Consider the following 19,818-nt stretch of genomic DNA (forward strand, 5'->3'; position numbering starts at 1 on the left):
AACAAAATTGTGGTGTTGTTATCAAGAAAGACAGGCTATCAAATGTAAGTGTCTGCTACAAGTGATATACAATTTCTTTTATTGCTTTCCTAATTTCACATGAACAGAGATGAAAATTAGAAATATTAATACTTTGCTACTAATGCCAACCAATGATCCCCTCTAATGTTATAATAATTTTACACATGATCTAGAGGTATTTTCATTAAAATCTTCGTTAAGGAATCTTAATTAGCTTAAAAAATAACCCCATAAGGATAAAAGAGGGGCCTTTAAGATATTGTCCATTAATCTTGTTATTTATCCTTTTAATTTAATCAACAAACGTCAGAAAGTCCTTATTATTCCACTGAAAGATCTTTTAATACAGTAGTCTTACCTCAAGTATGCACCATATATGAAGAACAATCCCATCATTATTCCATTTAAAATAAAAATCACACCAACATAAAAGCAAGCAGGGTCTCCCAATCCTTTAAAAAGACACAGATTATTCGGTATTTAATGAATAAATTACTATACAGCAATTGGGCATAATTATCTCAGTGCTTTGTAATCAAGAGCTCATGAATTTGCTGAAAGCTTTGCTGCTCAGACTGCTGCTCTATTTAATAGTTACATTAGTACTTTCCCCATCCATGAGGCATTATTAGTTACATTTATACTTTTCCCTATTGAAGTGTTGTTATAGTGTAATGATTAGTTGGTGCTTCATTTTATTTAGGTGATGCTGCTATTGTTCCGTATCTAGAACTGTCTGTAGAGCCATTTGATAAATTACAAGCGAAAATCCATTGCATTAATTTTATCTTCTGCTAGGCTCTAGCATGAGCAAAATACGGCCCCTGACTTCAAGGAGCAGCTTTAGTCTGTATGGGATAAATTGATCCATTATCATGTATAGCCAGGACCTTAATACTTAATATATCCTGGGTATAAGACAATACATATATATATAATATATTAACACACACACATAATCTACTAGGTACTTTGTAATCATCATCTCACATAATACTCAGAACAAATCTTTGAAATTACTTGGTATGAAAATACGTTTTTTAATGGTTGAGAAAACAACACAGAAAACTTAAGTAACTTGCCAAAAGTTATTTAGCTATAACTGGTGGAGCCAGGATCTAAAGGCTGGCCTTTGTGATTTCTTCTTCTCTGATCATTCCTTTTCAGTCTGTCCTAGTAACTTCTCATCCTTTTACACACCCCCCTTCAATGTTGGACCACCTTAGGCTCTGTCATATACCTTCTTCTTTTCTCAGTCTGCATATTCTCCTTAAGGAAATTCTTCCACTTCCATGGTTCCAATTATCATCTATATACAGATGACTCCAAGTCTACCTTCAGATGAGAACTTTCTTCTTATTCCTGTAGATATGTATATGCAGGTAGCCACTTGACATCTACACTTTGGGGTCTCTCAGGTACCTCGAATTAATAGCAATTCAAACCTGCTACTTTTTAAAAATGTTTCTTACCACTTTGAATGGAGGGACTCAATTAAGCCAGAAACCCAACAGTGTTACATAAATTCATTCTCCTTCCCCTTCCCTATCAAACAATTACCAAATCTTGTTTCTCCTTCCAGCTATCTCTCAAATCCATTCATTTTCCAGTTACCTTTCCTGCAATCACTTGCTGAAAGGAAAACAGTTTCCTACCTGGCCTCACTGAATTCACTTTTGTCCTTTACTAGTGTCTTTTCCATGTAACTGCCGAAATTGTGTTTTGAAAATAAAAATCTGTCAAAATTCTTCAATGAATACACATAAAATCCTTAACTAGTAAATGGTCCTTCATTGTCGGACCCTTGCTTACATTCTAAGCATCATTTCACACCATGTTTTCTTCTCTATCTCTCTGCTCTAGGAAGTCTAGCTTTCTTTCAGTTCTCCCTTGCCTCAGGACTTTGGAAAATGCTGGTTCCTATTCTTGAAACACTTCTTCTAACCCCAGCAATCTTATTTTCCTATTTGTAACATCCACCACAGTTGTAACCGCTAACATCCCTCTTATGTTGCAAACTCTATGAGGGTAAGGCCCCATGTTTACCCAGTTTATCTTGGGGTCCCAAGTGCCAACACTAACCTATCACTTAGTGGCAACTTAATAAATACCATATATGTACATATATAAAGTGATTTTTTCCCATCCCTCAGAAAAGTTTATACCTTCTAAGCTGGTTGAGGCAGTCTCTCAATTCCTTTAGTTTGTACAAAAAAAAAAAAAAAAGTCTAATTGCCCTCAAATATCTTCTACCAATGCTGTTTTAGACCATGGTTATAAAGACCATCTGAGGGAATCAGTAAAAATGTAAGGGAAACATGGAAATACAAATTTAGGATATATTCTGAGAACTGAATGTTACTGTACACAAGTCAACAAAAATATATTTATAAAACATAATGTTCTAGAGAATATGAAGAAATAAAGAAAAAACAACTGTGTTATGCAAGTAGATACATGTGATTTCAAATAAGAGTTTCAAGGAACAGCATCATGCTAAGATTGTAACAGTGCTAAATTGCAAACATCTTAAATGGAAGTGACAATTACAGATCCTGGAAAACTGTTAGATGATTCGAAAAGCAGTTCTTTGACAAAGATACTGACGTAGAAGATGTATATGAAGAGTTTGATTAGAACTATTCATGGACTGTTAGAGCACAAAAACAGCAGAATTTCTAAAGTAATCTATTATATATCTGATTTTTAAATATTTATGCATAACTAAATTTTTACATTAACTATTTATGTTAACTATTACAGGTAGAACTGTGACTATTTAATCTACATCCTCCAAATTTATATATTCAAGCCACCCCAAAGCTTTTTTTGTACCTTCTGAAATGGAGGAATGACTTATAATCAATATGGTCTTACACTGGAGTATATTAATACTCAAATTAAATTCCAAATTAATACTCTTATTAGCAAGTACATTGCCTTCTCAGAAAATTAAAGGGTAAATACACTTTTAGGTGAATCAGTTCTAGACTGTTTTTAAAGAAAAAAAATCACAGTAGTTTATAATAATTCTTAAAGTGAGTCATAACATTATAAAATGTTTATGTAAACATTAATGACAATACAACAGCATTTTAGGAAGAAACATGCCTTCACAGCTTTGAACTTCATTTAGAGGTTCTACTCTGGTCACATTCCAGCAGGTCTTTGTTTCCAGCCCAAATAAATTCATTATTCCCACAAATATGCGATACCAGAAGGCTATAATCACCTACAAAAGATAAAATCAAAAAGATAATAAAGAAAAATTCAATATCTTCTTAATCATAATTTTTCCAAAATACCATTTTATGATGGTTGCCTTTAACATTATAAACTTTGATGAATTTATTTAAATCATTTCATGTGGGAAACAGTCATTTAAAATTTTATACACACACACTATCAACTAAAGTTATGTATTACTGAGTAATGCACATCTACAAAATTTATGTTGTGATCGACATCTCTGTAATATACTCTTGTAATCAACTCTAACATAATTAATAGTAGCTGTAAAATCAAGCATGAAGTACATAATTATGATAATTAATAGCAAAATATAAAGATTTACAGAAGTATTTCATAACATTTCCCTTAGGTCCTTGAACTTATTTTCTTCATAGTCTAAAAACCAACTCATAGTCTATAAAACCAACTGCACATGGAACAATAGCTCCTGTGCCCATTAAAACTCTGACCAAGCAGATTTAATTAACCAGTACTTCCCAACCTGAAATCTACTTTAAAAAGTTTAAAGACAAGGGAAAATAGCGACAAAAAAATTACAGACAAAATGCTCATGCCTGGGAGATTTTTTAATAAATAATTTTATAGATTTGGGAAAAATAATGCAAAATCATTGGGGAAAGAAGTTAAAAAAAGTAAAGAGGAGTTCAAAGGGAAACTAAAAATAACCTAGAACTACTTTTACTATTTTGGTGATCATCCTTCCAGTCTCTCCCTAGGCATAAAAAACATGTAGCTAGAGTTATTCATTATGTAATATTATATATTATAAGATGTTAATGTAATATACATCACTAAGCAATGTCATAAACATCTTTTCATAAATAATATTATTTACTATTTTATCACTTAATTTTATAAGACTGACATTCTGCTTAAATTTATAACTTCTATTCTTGTGTATTTTTCATACATGTACAAAAAATTTCCACATCAAATGTATGTGCAAATTCTAGAATTATACTCCTTTCTGAGATGTCGTTTAATATGGTAGAAAAGCATGACTTTGAAGTCAAAATAGAACAAATGATTCTGACTCTGCAAGGTATGGTTTCTATGGTGTGAAGTAATCCTTCAGCCTCTGAACCTCAGCCACCTCATCTGTAAAATGAGGTTAATATCAATAATAACCATCTTACAAGAGTGATGGGAGATTAGAGCTTATATATATAAGTACTGGCATATAGTAAGCTTTAAATGCTTTTGTCTTTTCAAAATACATTGTTTCAAACTTACACTTTTAGATGAGAAATTAATCTCATCTTTAGAAGAGAAATTAATCTCCTTGTGAACACAAAGTATGGACATTTACTTCAACACTTAAGTACTATATAAGGTCTCAAGCAAATGTAAATCTGCATATTGTATCTATGCAATATGAAAATAAGACTGGACGAGTCCTTGTTGCCTGTCATTTACATGCTTTCAAGTTTTAAAAACAAATGAACTACATTACCATGATTACTTGTTCAAAGCATCAAAGAAGCTGAAAACTGTGCAAATTATTCAATAAATATTTTTAATAAGTAAAAAGAAAAAAATTAGCTAATGTTTTAGAGACCATACTGTTGGAAACTAGTGGAACAAGAAACAGAGATGTAATGACATAAAGTTCCAAAAATAACCCAAAACTAAAAATAATACTTATCAAACACTGGAAAAAATGGGCCTAGTCTAATAAGCTAAGTCCTTATCTTATATACACAGAGTAAGTCAACGTTAACTAAAGTTGAAGATTCAACAAATAGGTTTTTTTTCTTTTTGATTTTTCCATTTACACTAGAATTAGACAGATAATCATTAGAGGGAATAAGGTCAGACTGCTTTTGAAAAGTAAGTTGGGATATAGAGAAAGCTGCTGCAGAAAACCGCTTCTTTCATCTTAGATCTTAGGTAGGTCTATACTATACAATTGTTACTACTACAAATTACATTGAAAAGTACTTATAGAAATTAAAAAAAAAAAAAAAGAAAGAAATTTGGGAAACCCATAAGTACTTTGTAATTAAGTAACAATATTTAAGTATCCAATGGATCAAAGGAGAAATCACATGGGAAATTAGAAAATCACTTAAACTAAATGAAAATGAAACAAAGGTCAATATTTAAATAATGTAAATTTCCTATTCCTACAAGTACAACTAGAACTCCTGAGAATAATATAAATCAAACACAAGAAGACCCTGAAAGGTAGAGGAAAGAAGGCAAACTAGATAGGAATGTCAGGGCCCAAGGAATGACATGGTAATAGGTTCCCTGGACTTACCCTTTGCCTTATTTTCTCAGGTTTGGAGTTAAAGATACTTTGATACTTGATACTGAAACCAACGAAGAAAGTACCAAAAAATTAAACCACATACTAATATCCCTTATAAAGACAGACGTAACAAGCCCTAACAAAATAATAGCAAATGGATTTCAGCAATATATAAAAATAATTATATGACATGATCAGATGGGGTTTATTCCAGGATGCAAGACTATTTCAGTATGAAAAAATGAATGTACTCCATCATATTAATGGAACAAAGAAGATAAATTCCATGATCATATCAATTGGTGCAGAAAAAGCATTAGAAAAAATTCAATACCCATTCTGATAAGAACTTACAGAAAAAAACTAGGAATAAGAGAGGAACTACCTCAATCTTATAAAGGTCATGTGCAAAAAAACTTACAGCTAACTTTATACTTAATGGTTAGAGACTGAATGCTTTCTCCCTAAGACCAAGAATGAGGCCTGGATGTCCATATTCACCAGTCTTAATAAACGTAGTACTGAAAGTTCTAGCCACTGCAATAAGGTAAATAAGAGAAATAATAGACATACAGATTAAAAGAAAAAAATAATACTCTATTTGCATATTAAATGACTCACTATGTAGAAAATCCCAACATATGCATAAAAAAAAAAAATACTCCTAGAACTAATAAGTGAATTCAGCAAGATTGCAGGGTAAAAGTTAAACATACCAAAAAAATCAACTGTATTTCCATGTAGCAATGAACATATGGGCATCAATATTAAAAATACAATCTCCTTTATCATCATTTAAAAAAACATGAAATATTTAGGTGTATATTTATCAAAACACATACAAGACTTGTATGCTGAAAACTACACAATGCTTTTGAAAGAAACCAAAGAATACCTAAATAAACAAGCGACATACCATGTTCATGAATTAGAGGACTCAATAGCGAAGAGGTCAATTCGCCTCAAATTTATTTACATGTTTAATGTAATTCTTATCAAAGTATCAATAGAATTAGATATAGAAAACATTCTTGTTAAATACACATTAAAAGGCACATGAACTAGCTAAACCAATTTTGAAAAAGAATGAAGTGACAGAAATCAGTTTACCTAATCCAAGACTTACTGTATAGGTACATTAATCAAGACTATATGGTACTGACAGAGGGACAGACACATAAATCAATGGAAGAGAGCAGGGAACACAGAAATAAACCCATAGAAATATGCCTAATTTATTGTCACATAGGTGCAAAAGCAATTCAATGAAGAAAAGATAGCCCTTTCAACAACTGGTGTGGAAACTATTGGACATCTATAGGTAAAAAACAACAACAACATAACCTTTACCCAAGTCTCACGTCTCACATCACATAAAGAAATTAATTCAAAATGAAATGGATCACAGATAGAATTCTAATTGCTTTTAGAAAAAAACAAAATATTTAGCATCTAGGGCTAGGCAAAGAATTCTTAGACTTGACACCAAAAGCACAATCCACAAGAAGAAAAATTGCTAAACTGGACTCCATTAAAATTTTAAAATTTTCTTATGCAAAAGACTCTACTTAAGAGGATGAAAAAACAAGGTATAGACTGGGAGAAAATATTTGCAAACCACATACCTGGCAAAGAAGTAGTACCTAGAATATATAAAGAACATCCTAAGATTCAACATTAAAAAAAAAAAAAAACCCAATTAGAAAATTAGCAAAAGACATGAAGACACATTTCACTGAAGAGGGTATACAGATAGCTAATAAACAAAAAAAAAAGGGGTGTTCAACAACATTAGTCATTAGGGAAATGCACATTAAAACTATGATGATAAATCACTACATTCTGATAAATCAGAATGGTTAAAATAAAAAGTAGTGACAACACCAAATGCTGGAGACCTTGTGGAGAAAGTGAATCACTTATACATTCCTGGTAGAAATGTAAAATTGCGTAACCACTCTGGAAAATAGTTTGGCAGTTTCTTATGGTTTATTCCTTTTTTATTGCTGAATTGTATTCCTGGTATGAATGTACCACAGCTTCTTTAACCATTCACATGTCAAAGGACATCTGTGTTGTTTGCAGTTTTGTGCTACAATGTATAAAGCTACAATAAACGTGTATAGGTTTTTGTGCGAACATAAATTTTAATTTCTCTGGGATAAATGTCCTGGAGTACAATTGCTGGATTATATGGTTTACATCTGTAATTTAAAAACTGGAAATAATTTAATATCCATAATAGGGAAATACACAATTAATTTTGGAATTCATAAAATGGTTAAAATTAGAGAAAAATAAACATGTACATACATTTTCAAAAATTCCAAAATAAAATATTGAGGAAAAAGTTGTAGAGTGATATGTTCAGTATGAGAACACTTATGTGAAATTACAAAAACACATAAAACAATCCTTGAAAAAAGAACTGGATAGATATACACATCAAATTCACAATAATGATGCTTGTGAGAATGGGAAAGGAACAAACTTAACTGGGAAGCAGAACAAAGATGACTTTAACTGTATTTATAATGCTTTATTTATTTTAAAATATCAGAAGCAAAAACGATAAAAGAATAGCATTTATTTATTGTAGGTGGTTGACCACACATATTTGCACATTATTCTCTAGCTTCTGCAATTTTAAACATTTTAAAATCAAAATAATAATAATTTTTAAAAGCTATAAAATATGAAGAAAGAAATAAAAAGACTTTTTAACTAATCTGCTGGATTCTGAGATAACTCAAAAGTAGTTCTTACCATGTTGTCAAGTCAGCATTTACCTTCAGAGTTCACAAACTGAATCTACTATATTTTTTCTTCCTTTTTCCGATTTCTAGAATTTGAAGACTATCATAAAATTCATACTTTTTTTAGTATTGGGAAGTATTCATAGATTTCTAGCTATATAACTAAATAAATCTTGCCTTATTAATGTATCCCCAAGGTCACTATTCTACTCGTTCCTGTCACTGTCCCTTCATGTGATCAGTATGCCCATCCACACGGTCTCTAAAGCCAACAGATGCAACTGACAAAGGATTGATCTCCAAAATACACAAACAGCTCATGCAGCTCAATATTAAGAAACAAACAACCCAATCAAAAAAATGGGCTGGAGGCCTAAATAGACATTTCTCCAAAGAAGACATACAGATGGCCAACAAACATATGAAAAAATGCTCAACATCACTAATTATTAGAAAATGCAAATCAAAACTACAATGAGATATCACCTCACACTGGTCAGAATGGCCATCATGAAAAAATCTACAAACCATAAATGCTGGAGAAGGTGTGGAGAAAAGGGAACCCTCTTGCACAGTTGGTGGGAATGTAAATTGATACAGCCACTATGGAGAACAGTATGGAGGTTCCTTAAAGAACTAAAAATAGAACTACCATATGACCCAGCAATCCCACTACTGGGCATATACCCTGAGAAAACCGTAATTCAAAAAGAGTCATGCACCACGATGTTCACTGCAGCACTATTTACAATAGCCAGGACATGGAAGCAACCTAGGTGTCCATCGAAAGATGAATGGATAAAGAAGATGTTGTACATATGCACAATGGAATATTACTCAGCCATAAAAAGGAACGAAATTGGGTCATTTGTAGAGACATGGATGGACCTAGAGACTGTCATACAGAGTGAAGCAAGTCAGAGAGAGAAAAACGAATATTGTATATTAATGCATATATGTGGAATCTGAAAATATTGGTATAGACAATCTTATTTACAAAGCAGAAAAAGAGACACAGATGTAGAGAACAAATGTATGGAGACCAAGGGGGGAAAGGGTGGGTGGGATGAATTGGGAGATTGGGACTGACATATATACTATTGATACTATGTATAAAATAGATAACTAATGAGAACCTACTGTATAGCACAGGGAACTCTACTCAGTGCTATGTGGTGACCTAAATGGGAAGGAAATCCAAAAAAGAAGGGATACATGTATACGTATAGCTGATTCACTTTGCTGTACAGTAGTAACTAATACAACATTATAAAGCAACTATACTCCAATAAAAATTTTTTAAAAAGAATCTATTGTACTTATATTTGTATCTATTTTGCTTTTGCCCTGACATTACTTTTCATCAAATCATTCATTTATTGCATTTTATAAAAACAAGGAGGTAATTTGATGAACACTGATTAAAGAATGCTTCAATAATATCTTCCCATAACGTTTTCTCTGCTGATGTTTTGTAATATATGGTCTTTGTAAATATTGCAGTAGCCATGTACTGCTTTTCACCGAGACTTGCTTGGGGAAAAGAAGAGGAATTTAACAAGATATATTTATGCTAGAATTAGAAAATAATAGATTGAGGTTTAAAAAAAAAATAAAGCCAACAGACCATCTCCATCGAGAATCCTTCTTGGCTCCTTCCCATTTGGCCTATTACGCTGGTCATTAATTCCATACCAAGGTTCTATTCTTTAAGTTCATGTGAGCATAATTTCTGGGGTTTTTAAATTTAGGAGAGGAACTTTTGATACACTGCTCAACTGTAAGGACACATACAATCAATAGACTCTAAAATCCCCTCCTTCCTATAATATCATTGTGCTTACTATTTTTATCTGATAAAGAAGAATCCCTCTACAAATTTTTGTCCCCAAATATTGCTTACCTCTGGATAAAGATGGAAGCGTTTCACTGTATTAATTACAAGGGGATATTCAGTGAGCCTGTCATTCATAATCATCCACAGTCCTTCCAAAAATGAAGGTGCTTCAATAATGGTTTTGAAGTAGGAATAATAAAGTCCCTTTAAAAAAGTACAAATTGTCAATGTAAGTAAAATTTGAAAATATTTATTTTTATAACTCTTTTTAGAACAATTTACTCTGAAAAAAAGAAAAGGATAGATAACAAGACTACCTAATTTCTCCTCGCTAGTGCATTCTTGGATGCAAAAAAGGCATAAATTTTCAGGTTATCACTATACTATTCTTTCATATTTTCTGTAGGTTTGAAAAAGAGTTAAAGGGATGGTTAAACATTTTAAGGAGCTTTTCCAACCACACCTTAAAATATGTAAACAATATATTTTTAATTTTACCAAGCCTGATTTTACCCCCACATTATGAGATGCCTGGAGGTTGAGATCTGATGATTTTGGCACAGAGATGACTTCATGTCCTTGTACATGTAGAACTTTGCATAGAGAAAATTACTTCTTTTTCTCCAACTCTTAAGAAATAAGTGACCACAAGAGCATTAGATGGAACTTTGTGCTTTCATCTTACTTCCTAGTTCCATCTATTGGCTCTGCACAAAGTGAAAGCTAACTAAATGTGAACTGATTATTGTTCATGACACAAATGCTGTGTCCTGAAAAAAGGATTACTTTAGTGTATTCCAGCATGTGGAATAATGATTTTATTAGGCTACTAAAAGTGCTGTTTAGTTAAATTCCAAAGATTAACAAAAGCATGTTGTTTCACATTACTTCATCAATTTCCTGCTTTCCTTCCTAAAAAATAAAGGGCCACATAGTTGGTAATACACGCTCCCTCAAAAAACATTAAAAGCAATTTTCAACCCTACACTCATTCCTGCTTCATACAACTATAGGTACTTTATTTTTGATAGACTAAGCAACAATAGTGACTATTAAAATTAAAGATCTAGGGGGCTTCCCTGGTGGCGCAGTGGTTAAGAATCTGCCTGCCAATGCAGGGGACACGGGTTCGAACCCTGGTCCAGGAAGATCCTACATGCCACGGAGCAACTAAGCCCGTGCGCCACAACTACTGAGCCTGCGCTCTACAGCCCATGAGCCACAACTACTTAAGCCTGGGCGCCTAGAGCCCGTGCTCCACAACAAGAGAAGCCACCGCAATGAGAAGCCCATGCACGGTAACGAAGAGTAGCACCCGCTTGCTGCAACTAGAGAAAGCCCGCGCGCAGCAATGAAGACCCAACACAGCCAAAAATAAAAATAAATAAAATAAATTTATTTTTTAAAAAAGTATAAAAAAATTAAAGATCTGTTTTAGCTGATGTCTGGAAAAGCATTTACTCATAATTTTGATTAGTAAAATAAGTTCATATAAGGATTTTCCCTTTTGCTTATGAGAGAAACAAGGCAATACTACAATGAAAAGATATTTAATATGCATGTCTATACTTAAATAGAAAACATAAATTTTTATTAATAACAGTTATTATTTTGGGGCCAGGTACTGTGCTATGTGCTTCATTCATTTTCGTCTTCCTTCATTTTCAATAAAACCCTGTAAGGCTGGCATTATTTCCAGTTAACAGATGAGACTGAGAATCAAAGTCAACTTACTAGCCATTACGCAAGAAAGCACAGAACTGCTATCTGAATCTAGTGATCTGTCATCAAAGCCCAGACTCTGCCACAGCTATGCTCTTTATTTAATAATATTTTATATCCTGTCTTTGGAAATACCTATAATAAAAATTCAAATGCCATACAAATGCTAACACACTCAGTTCTTCAAAGCTTTAAGTGGCTATACGGTGAGACTTAAAAAGCAATGGCTGAGATACCTAGAGTAGGCAAATTTAGAGAGACAGGAAGTAGAATAGAGGTCACCAAGCAGCTAGGTAAGGAGTGAGTGTGAGTGCGGAGTTAAGTGTTCAGCAGGTACAGTCTGTTTGGGATAATAAAGTTCTGGAGATGGATGGTGGTGATGGTTGCATAACAACGTAAGTGTATTTAATGCCACAGAACTGTATACTTTAAAATAGTTGAAATGGTAAATTTTTCTAATTTTTTTAATTAAAATTTTTTATTTTAATTTAGCCACAATTAAAACCAAAAAACAAAAGTAGTGGCTAAACAGTCAGGAGAGCCAGTTTCAATTCTTCTCTTGGCCCCTAACTAGCTGATCTGGAAGACAGTCCTGGTCTCTCTTAATTGTAAATTTCTGCAATTCTGGCATTCTTTTTCCCATTTAACCCCCATAACAATTATGTGAAATACATATGGTAGATAGCATTATCTCCATTTTATAGGTTAGGTGTCAAAAAAACAGAAAGCATTATATCAAAAGTTGTCTCTTAAAAGAAATTATCTTGAAATCAAGAGAGCTAAAAAAAAATTTAAAGAGCCAGATAAAACATGGGATCTCCCAACTCCACCGTAAGAGAAAGCAATTTCTGATCATTTTGGTAGCCCTGTATCACTTCTTAAACCTTGTCTTTGTTTTCCTTCTTCCTCAGCTATTATAATTGATCTTTATTATCTTCAAAAGGAGTCTGCCTTAGGAGAGGAGGAGAATGAGGTAAAAGAAAAAGAATCCTGAAACACTTTTTTTGTTATATATGTTTTATTTTTTAGATTTCATATATAAGTGATAAAATAGAGTATTTGTCTTTCTCTGACTTATTTCACTAAGCGTAATACTCTCTCGGACTACCCACGTTGTTGCAAATGGCAGAATTTCATTATTTTTATGGTTAATATCCCATTGCATATATATATATATATATAGATATATATTACATCTTCTTTATCTATTCATCTGTTGATGGACACTTGGGTTGCTTCCATATCTTGGCTATTGTAAATAATGCTGCCACGAACATTGGGGTGCATGTATCTTTTCAAATCAGTATTTTTGGTTTTTTTTGGATATGTGCCCAGGAGTGGAATTGCCGGATCATATGGTAGTTCTATTTTTAGTTTTTGAGGGATCTCCATAATGGCTGCACTGATTTACATTCCCACCAACAGTGTACAAGGGTTCCATTTTCTCCACATCTTCAGCAACATTTGTTATTTGTAGACTTTTTGATGGCAGCCATTCTGACAGGTGTGAGGTGATATCTCATTGTGGTTTTGATTTGCACTTCTCTAATAATTAGTGATGTTGAGCATCTTTTCATGCACCTGTTAGCCATCTGTATGTCTTCTTTGGAAAATGTCTATTCAGGTCTTCTGTCAATTTTTTTAACTTTTTCTTTTATATTGAGTTGTATGAGTTGTTTATGTATTTTGGATATTAACCCCTTACCAGTCATAGCATTTGCAAGTATTTTCTCCCATTCAGTAGCTTGTCTTTAAATTTTGTGGATGGTTTCCTTTGCTTTGAAAAAGATTTTAGGTTTAACTAGACTCTATTTATTTTTACTTTTATTTCTTTTGCCTTAGGAGACAGATCCAAAAAACATATTGCTACAATTTATGTCAAAGAGTGTTCTGCCTATGTTCTCTTCTAGTTTTATGGTTTCAGGTCTTACATTTAGGTCTTTAATCCATTTTGAGTTTATTTTTGTTTATGGTGTGAGGACTAAAACACTTTATTTAAATAATAAACCTACAGGCCAGATTTCAAAAACAAACCTATGGCTACCTAAGGGGAAACGTGGGTGGGGAGAGATAAACTAGGAACCTGGGATTAACATACACACATTACTATACATAAAATAGATAACCAACAAGGACCTACTGTATAGCACAGAGAACTCTACTCATATTCTGTAATAATCTACATGGGTAAAGAATCTCAAAAAGAATGAATATATGTATACATATAACTGAATCAGTTTGCTGTACACCTGAAACTAACACAACGTTGTAAATCAACTATATTCCGATAAAATTTTTTTTAAAAACAGCAAAAATAAAACAAAATAAACCTATAGGCTATAGCTTGAGAAACAGTGCAATTCACCCAAAATTCATTTCAGTTCCTAATAAATTTCCACCTTATAGTCTCACTATTCTTAAACTACAAATGAATTCATTAGAAGAAAGAACCTAACCATTTCAGTGCGAAAAGTCATCTCCCGTTCCAAGGATGAGAGGTGAGAAAAATGACGATCATTTTCAAAAAGCGTTATTAAATGTATCCTAGAAGAAAAATAACATGTTTCAAAAATAGCACTAAAATAACTATTATAAACAAAGTATGAAAGCCATAAAAAGACAAAGAATAAATTTTTATAATAAATATTGAGATAATTTTTTAACTTGCTAATTTGTATATTTTTAGGCATTTATAAGCTAGCATTATTAGCACACAGCTGAAATTCCTTAACTCCCTGGTTCCTAATCTTAATTGTATATCTAAAACTCCTGCAGATCTCATCACCCTTCCTCCCACTCCAGGCCTCTAAATCAGAACAGAAGCATGTTTTTGTCTGTTAGGTTTCACAAGTGTTTCCAATGTACCAGGTTTGGGGAATGCCTCTAACTGTTGAAAAGCTTTGGAATATAATTTTAAATAAAATTATTTTAGGTTAAAGCAATTTTTAAATAAGAATAATACTACATAAAGTGCCAAAGAACACAGGACTGTACTTTGAGATAGTTTATTAATGCAACTTAAAAAAACAGCTGTAGGTACTGAAAACATGAGCATATGTGACAAGTAAGTTATAGTCAGCAATTATGCTATCCTTAATTTACATAGTAGATGCTTTCGAATGAAGTACAAAATAAATCAAAATTCCATATAGCAACCCTATCTTTCACTCACCTTCATTTACACATAGGACACATGCCACGGTACCAACAGCTGTAGGAAATGTTTCTTACCATTACAGCCTTAGTTCTAACATCGAAATCTCCCTGCAGAATAATGATCAGAAGAGCCCTGTCCCAACAGGATGTGGGGCAGATCCCATTCTTCCCAATAGTAGAAATCCTTGAGCTCAGGTAGAAATGAAGATATGTCAGAGGAAAAATATTATTATTTTACATATAGTTTTTACAAATATATCATTTGTGTAAAATTATGTGCAGGTGTGCGCATACTGAAAGGCTCATTTAATTTGTATTACCATCACAGAGTGTTTATCTTCATTTCTACCTGATTTCCAATTGACAGGTGTTACTAAAACTTTATCTCTAAGTTTGTCACTGACAACACTCAATTACTATAAAATGAGGAAGCTTTTTACATGAAATAAACATGAGAAGTACACTATAAAAGCTAGATATTTAAGAAATATAGTGGTGAATCCTTTGATAAAGCAAAAATATTTTAATTCATAAGTTACTATTCCCCTAATGCATCCATTTATAAATGTTGCTTCACATGAGGTTTTAAAAAAGGTAATATATATACATATATATATATGTAAACTGGTGCACATACAGATGTTCTATACACATAACAAGCAGTTACTGTTTTATTATATGCAAACAGCAATGGCAATTTTTAATCCAAATGTTTTCATTTATTTCAAACTGAAACTAATCTTACCAGTGCAAAATTGCCACAAAGGCAGCTGGAAAAAGAAGAAAAGAAAAAAGTCATTAAAAGCTGCTTCATTATAACATACCTTTAAAACAACTATTTAATAATTTTTAAAACAAACATTGCACTGTTGAAAGTTCCCAATCATGCTTCTCCAGCTCTTTTTCCATATTCTTACTATCCTGAGCTCATTCCTACCACTCTTCAGTATTTCTCAGATTTACTAGTTTTATGCCACGATCAGCAAACTATGGCCCATCGTCTGTTTTTGTATTGTCTGCAAGCTAAAAATATTTGTTAAATTTTTTAAGGGTTATAAAAATAAGGAAGAAGAACAGGTAACAGAGACCATATGTGGCCTGTGAAGCTTAAAATATTTACCACTTGGGTCTTTATAGAAAAAGTATATACTCGCTACATATGTTAACTTTCTATCTAATACATACATAATATACTCTGAACCACTTTAAAATTAAACCTATACCTTCCCTCTCAACTCAAAACAGATGCCCCTCTGGTAAGGTTTCATTAACTCTTAAGATACACAGAGAATGCCCTATTCAACTATACTTGTATCCTCTTTCTTATTCTCCAGACAATTACTCTTAAAAATGATATTTAAGGAAAAGATCAAATATCCTACTAAGTCCATCTAGCTTTCCAAAAACCCTCAAAATATTTGTGCGCCTCTCCCTCCTCATACTCCACATTCCACACCTGATAAAATGGTAAGGTGTAATGACGCCAATACTGTAAATGCAAATAAGTGCTTATCACAGTTCCTTTCAAAGTTGTGATAAAAAGCCTGTCTCCTGGGCCCCCGTATCCTGTCTCTGTCAATCTCACCTCTGATAGTGACCCAACCTTATACTTTACTGAAACAAAGATCATTTAATGCAAGCACTCCCAAAGTCTCTTATATCCACTTCAACATTTCTCTACATAGTAATCTTTGCTTTTCTATTCTCTACCATCTCAGAAGAGAAAGCATCTCTTCTTTTCAACAGTTAGCACCTCAAATTTGTGCCTTTAATTTCATCCTTCCCAATTACTCCAAGACTGCACTATCAAGTATTCCGTCTCTTGGAACCTTAATCTCACCCTCTCCCCTTGGTTCTTCCCTTCAGCCTTTAATTTTCCTAGGCCTTAAAACACTTCTCTTGATGTAGTAGCCCTTCCAACTACGAAATATTCTCTCCTCCACCCCCTGCCATTATCTGACAAGATGCTTAGCCAACTTCTTTCTTCTAAGTTCCTATAACTCTTTTAAATGACCAATGATCAGTTAGTTATCAACATCAATGGCCTCTTTCACTTCTCCTGCTTTTCAATCTCTCTGTAGCATTTGACCAGATTCTTAGATTTCTTCCTCTGTTATCTTCCATCATACCAACTCTTTCTGACCATTTTGTTTTTATATGCTTATCTATCTGGTTTTCCTTCTCCTCTCACCTCTTAAAACTAAGTATAACGTGTTTTCCCAAATAGCTTTACTTTGCCCTCTTTTCTCTCTTGGAAATCTCACTCAATCTTAACGTTTCAACTCACTTCCACATGGATAATTCCCAAATCTACACTCCTCATGCCTGAACAAATGTTCTCTCTCCCTCTCCTCACACTCTTTTCCTCTTCTACCTCACTACCTACCCAGTTCCTCTCAATTTGTTGCCATCAACTTTCACCTCTGTCCTCTCTTCTCCATTCCTACTGTTGCTACCCTCATTAAGACCACTATTGCCTGGATTCCAGCATCCAATTATTTTTTCTGCTTCTTTTCTCAGTCCATATCCAGTCCATTTTACACAATGCTGTCAAATTACTCTCTGAAGCACGCTTCTGAGCATGTCACTCTATTTAAAAATCATTCAATGCCAACATTGTTAATGTACTAAATGTCACAAAATTGTTCACTTTAAAAATGGTTAATTATATGTTATATGCATTTCACCTCATTAAAAAATTATTTTCCTAAAGAAAAGAATCAATCGGTGCCTCCCTACAGAATGAAGTCCAAATGCCTTAAACCTAGGCTTGAATTGACTCTCCATGGCTGGTCCCAACCAACCTTTTGAACTTCCTACTTCCTCTTCTTTTTGTACCCTTACTCTGCTTTCATATTTTCTTACTTCCATGACTCTGATTATGCTGTTCTATAGGCCTCTAAACTTGTTCTCTGCTTCATGCATCCAAATATCAGCCTTTTGGTCACAATTCAAATCCCACCTTTTCCTAAAAGTCTTATCTGATCTCATTTCCCACTTCTCATCCTCCAGTATTAGTTCACTCTTTTGAACTCTCATAGCACTTAATATACTCAGTCATCATTTCACCCAACATTGACCGAGTGCCTTCAATGTGCCAGTCATGGGTGCACCAGGGCTTGTGTTTGGGCAAAACACCTCTGTATTCAAGACCATGTTGATTCTGGATGTGGAATGTATCTGTTTCCATAATTAGACATCTGACAAAATCTAAATATGAACCCCCATCTATTATTTCTCAAGTATTTTCAACACACCCCAAATGTGGACATTCATTCTACTTTAATTAACATCAGCAGTCAACTTATGATAGAAAAGAAATCACAGTAACTTACATTAAGAGACATTTATCTATGTTTCAATACACATCAGCAGCCAGTCTGACCAAAGACTAGGCTCAAAACTGATTTTAATGAAACAGCAATATTTAAGTTACGTCTTCAGCTATAGAAAATGAGAAATACAAATAAACATCTTCCAAGTGCTTAAATAAGAAAATTTAAGCATCAAAGCTCCTCAGCAAGATGAAAATAAATGGAAAACATGGGGAAGTATATTGCCTAATGTGACTCTATTTCCGCTATTAAAGATTCTCAACTCATTAAAATAACCAACAGTTTATTTTGCTTTATTCAAGGTGCAGAAAAAGATGTCTGACCTCTCCCCCCGAAAAAGCTACCCTATCATTTTCACAACTTGTGATAAATGGCTGCCTTAAGATGACATTTTGTTGGTGACACATGAAGTGATCACTGTTCCTGAAAACCCTTGAAAATGTTTTAAAAGAACTTAAAAAGAACTTTAAAAGAAGGGGGCTGGAAATTCTTGTCAGCGATTTTCCAGAGATTGGACCTCGCCATTATTGCTGCTAGACTTGCTTGTAAAACTGATCTGCAAGATTCACCAAAACCACTTCCAACCCGAGGCTCAGAGGGCCCGCGAGTCCCTCGGATGCGAGCCTACCGCGCGGGAGTGCTGGGCCTCGGGCCGTCGGGGCTCCTGCCGAGGGCTTTCCCCGGTCGACTCTGCTCACCTATGCCGAGGGTCATCCTGCCCGTGAACTGACATCTCCGCAATACATGCATCTTGTTGCGGAGCTGCTCCATGAAACAGCTGAGGAATTGAAAGCGGCCGAGAAGAACGGTCCTTGCGACCACCTCCATTTGCAGGCAATTCTGCGCGTTCAGGTTTCGGGTCCTCCGCGGCGAGTACTCCCGGGCGCCCCCTGGCAGGTTCACCCCGCATGCGGGCAAAGGCCGCTCCGGCTTTTTCACCTCCTCCTTCGGCTCCTCGTCCAACTCCGGCTCCCCGGCTCCGGTGGCCCGGCGCCGCCGCCGCCTAGACTGCGTGGAGCGGGGAGAGTGCGACGGCTCTGAGGCCGCTTCTTTGAGCTTATTCCTCGTTTGCCCGACCATTTTCTCATAGTCCCTGTTCGGATGGAGCTGGTACTCTCTCCGGCGCAGGCCCGGCCGACTCGGGCGAGGTCCGCAGAAGTCTGGCTCGGCTCGCAGCCTCAACGACTAGTCCCCGCCGCCGTTGCCGGCCACCGGGTAGTCAAGGCGACCGCGAAACCTGGAAGGAGGGCGGCGTGAGGCCCAGGCTGCCCCGCGCGGCCGGTGCGCCGCCCACGCGTGCAGCCCCACGTGCGCAGGCCCTGCGCGCAGCCCGGCGCGCATCCTCCCACGTGCGCCTCCACGTGTACAGCCCAAAGTAAGCGGACTCCGCGCAGCGCCCCACGCGCGTCTCCCCACGCGTATCCTCTCACGTGCGCCGCCCAGCTCACCGCTGCCCTACGCTGCTGGTGGACAAGTCTGAGGAAC

The 19,818-nt window shown here is 34.8% G+C and overlaps 1 protein-coding gene across 1 annotated transcript in view; it reads right to left on the reverse strand.

The window, feature by feature from the left end:
* Positions 1-19,413, reverse strand: part of DPY19L2 (dpy-19 like 2) — an 89,098-nt gene extending 69,685 nt beyond the window's left edge. Inside the window, exons 1-6 of the mRNA XM_068550038.1 lie at positions 19,032-19,413; positions 15,744-15,768; positions 14,299-14,386; positions 10,187-10,324; positions 3,133-3,253; positions 380-473 (exon numbers count right to left, since the gene is read on the reverse strand). Of these exons, the coding sequence (XP_068406139.1) occupies positions 380-473; positions 3,133-3,253; positions 10,187-10,324; positions 14,299-14,386; positions 15,744-15,768; positions 19,032-19,413 (848 nt within the window). The remainder of the gene's footprint in view (positions 1-379; positions 474-3,132; positions 3,254-10,186; positions 10,325-14,298; positions 14,387-15,743; positions 15,769-19,031) is intronic.
* Positions 19,414-19,818: the final 405 nt, after the last annotated feature.

The sequence above is a fragment of the Eschrichtius robustus genome, chromosome 8, assembly GCF_028021215.1.
Source record: "Eschrichtius robustus isolate mEscRob2 chromosome 8, mEscRob2.pri, whole genome shotgun sequence".
In the NCBI taxonomy this organism is placed as follows: Eukaryota; Metazoa; Chordata; class Mammalia; order Artiodactyla; family Eschrichtiidae; genus Eschrichtius; species Eschrichtius robustus.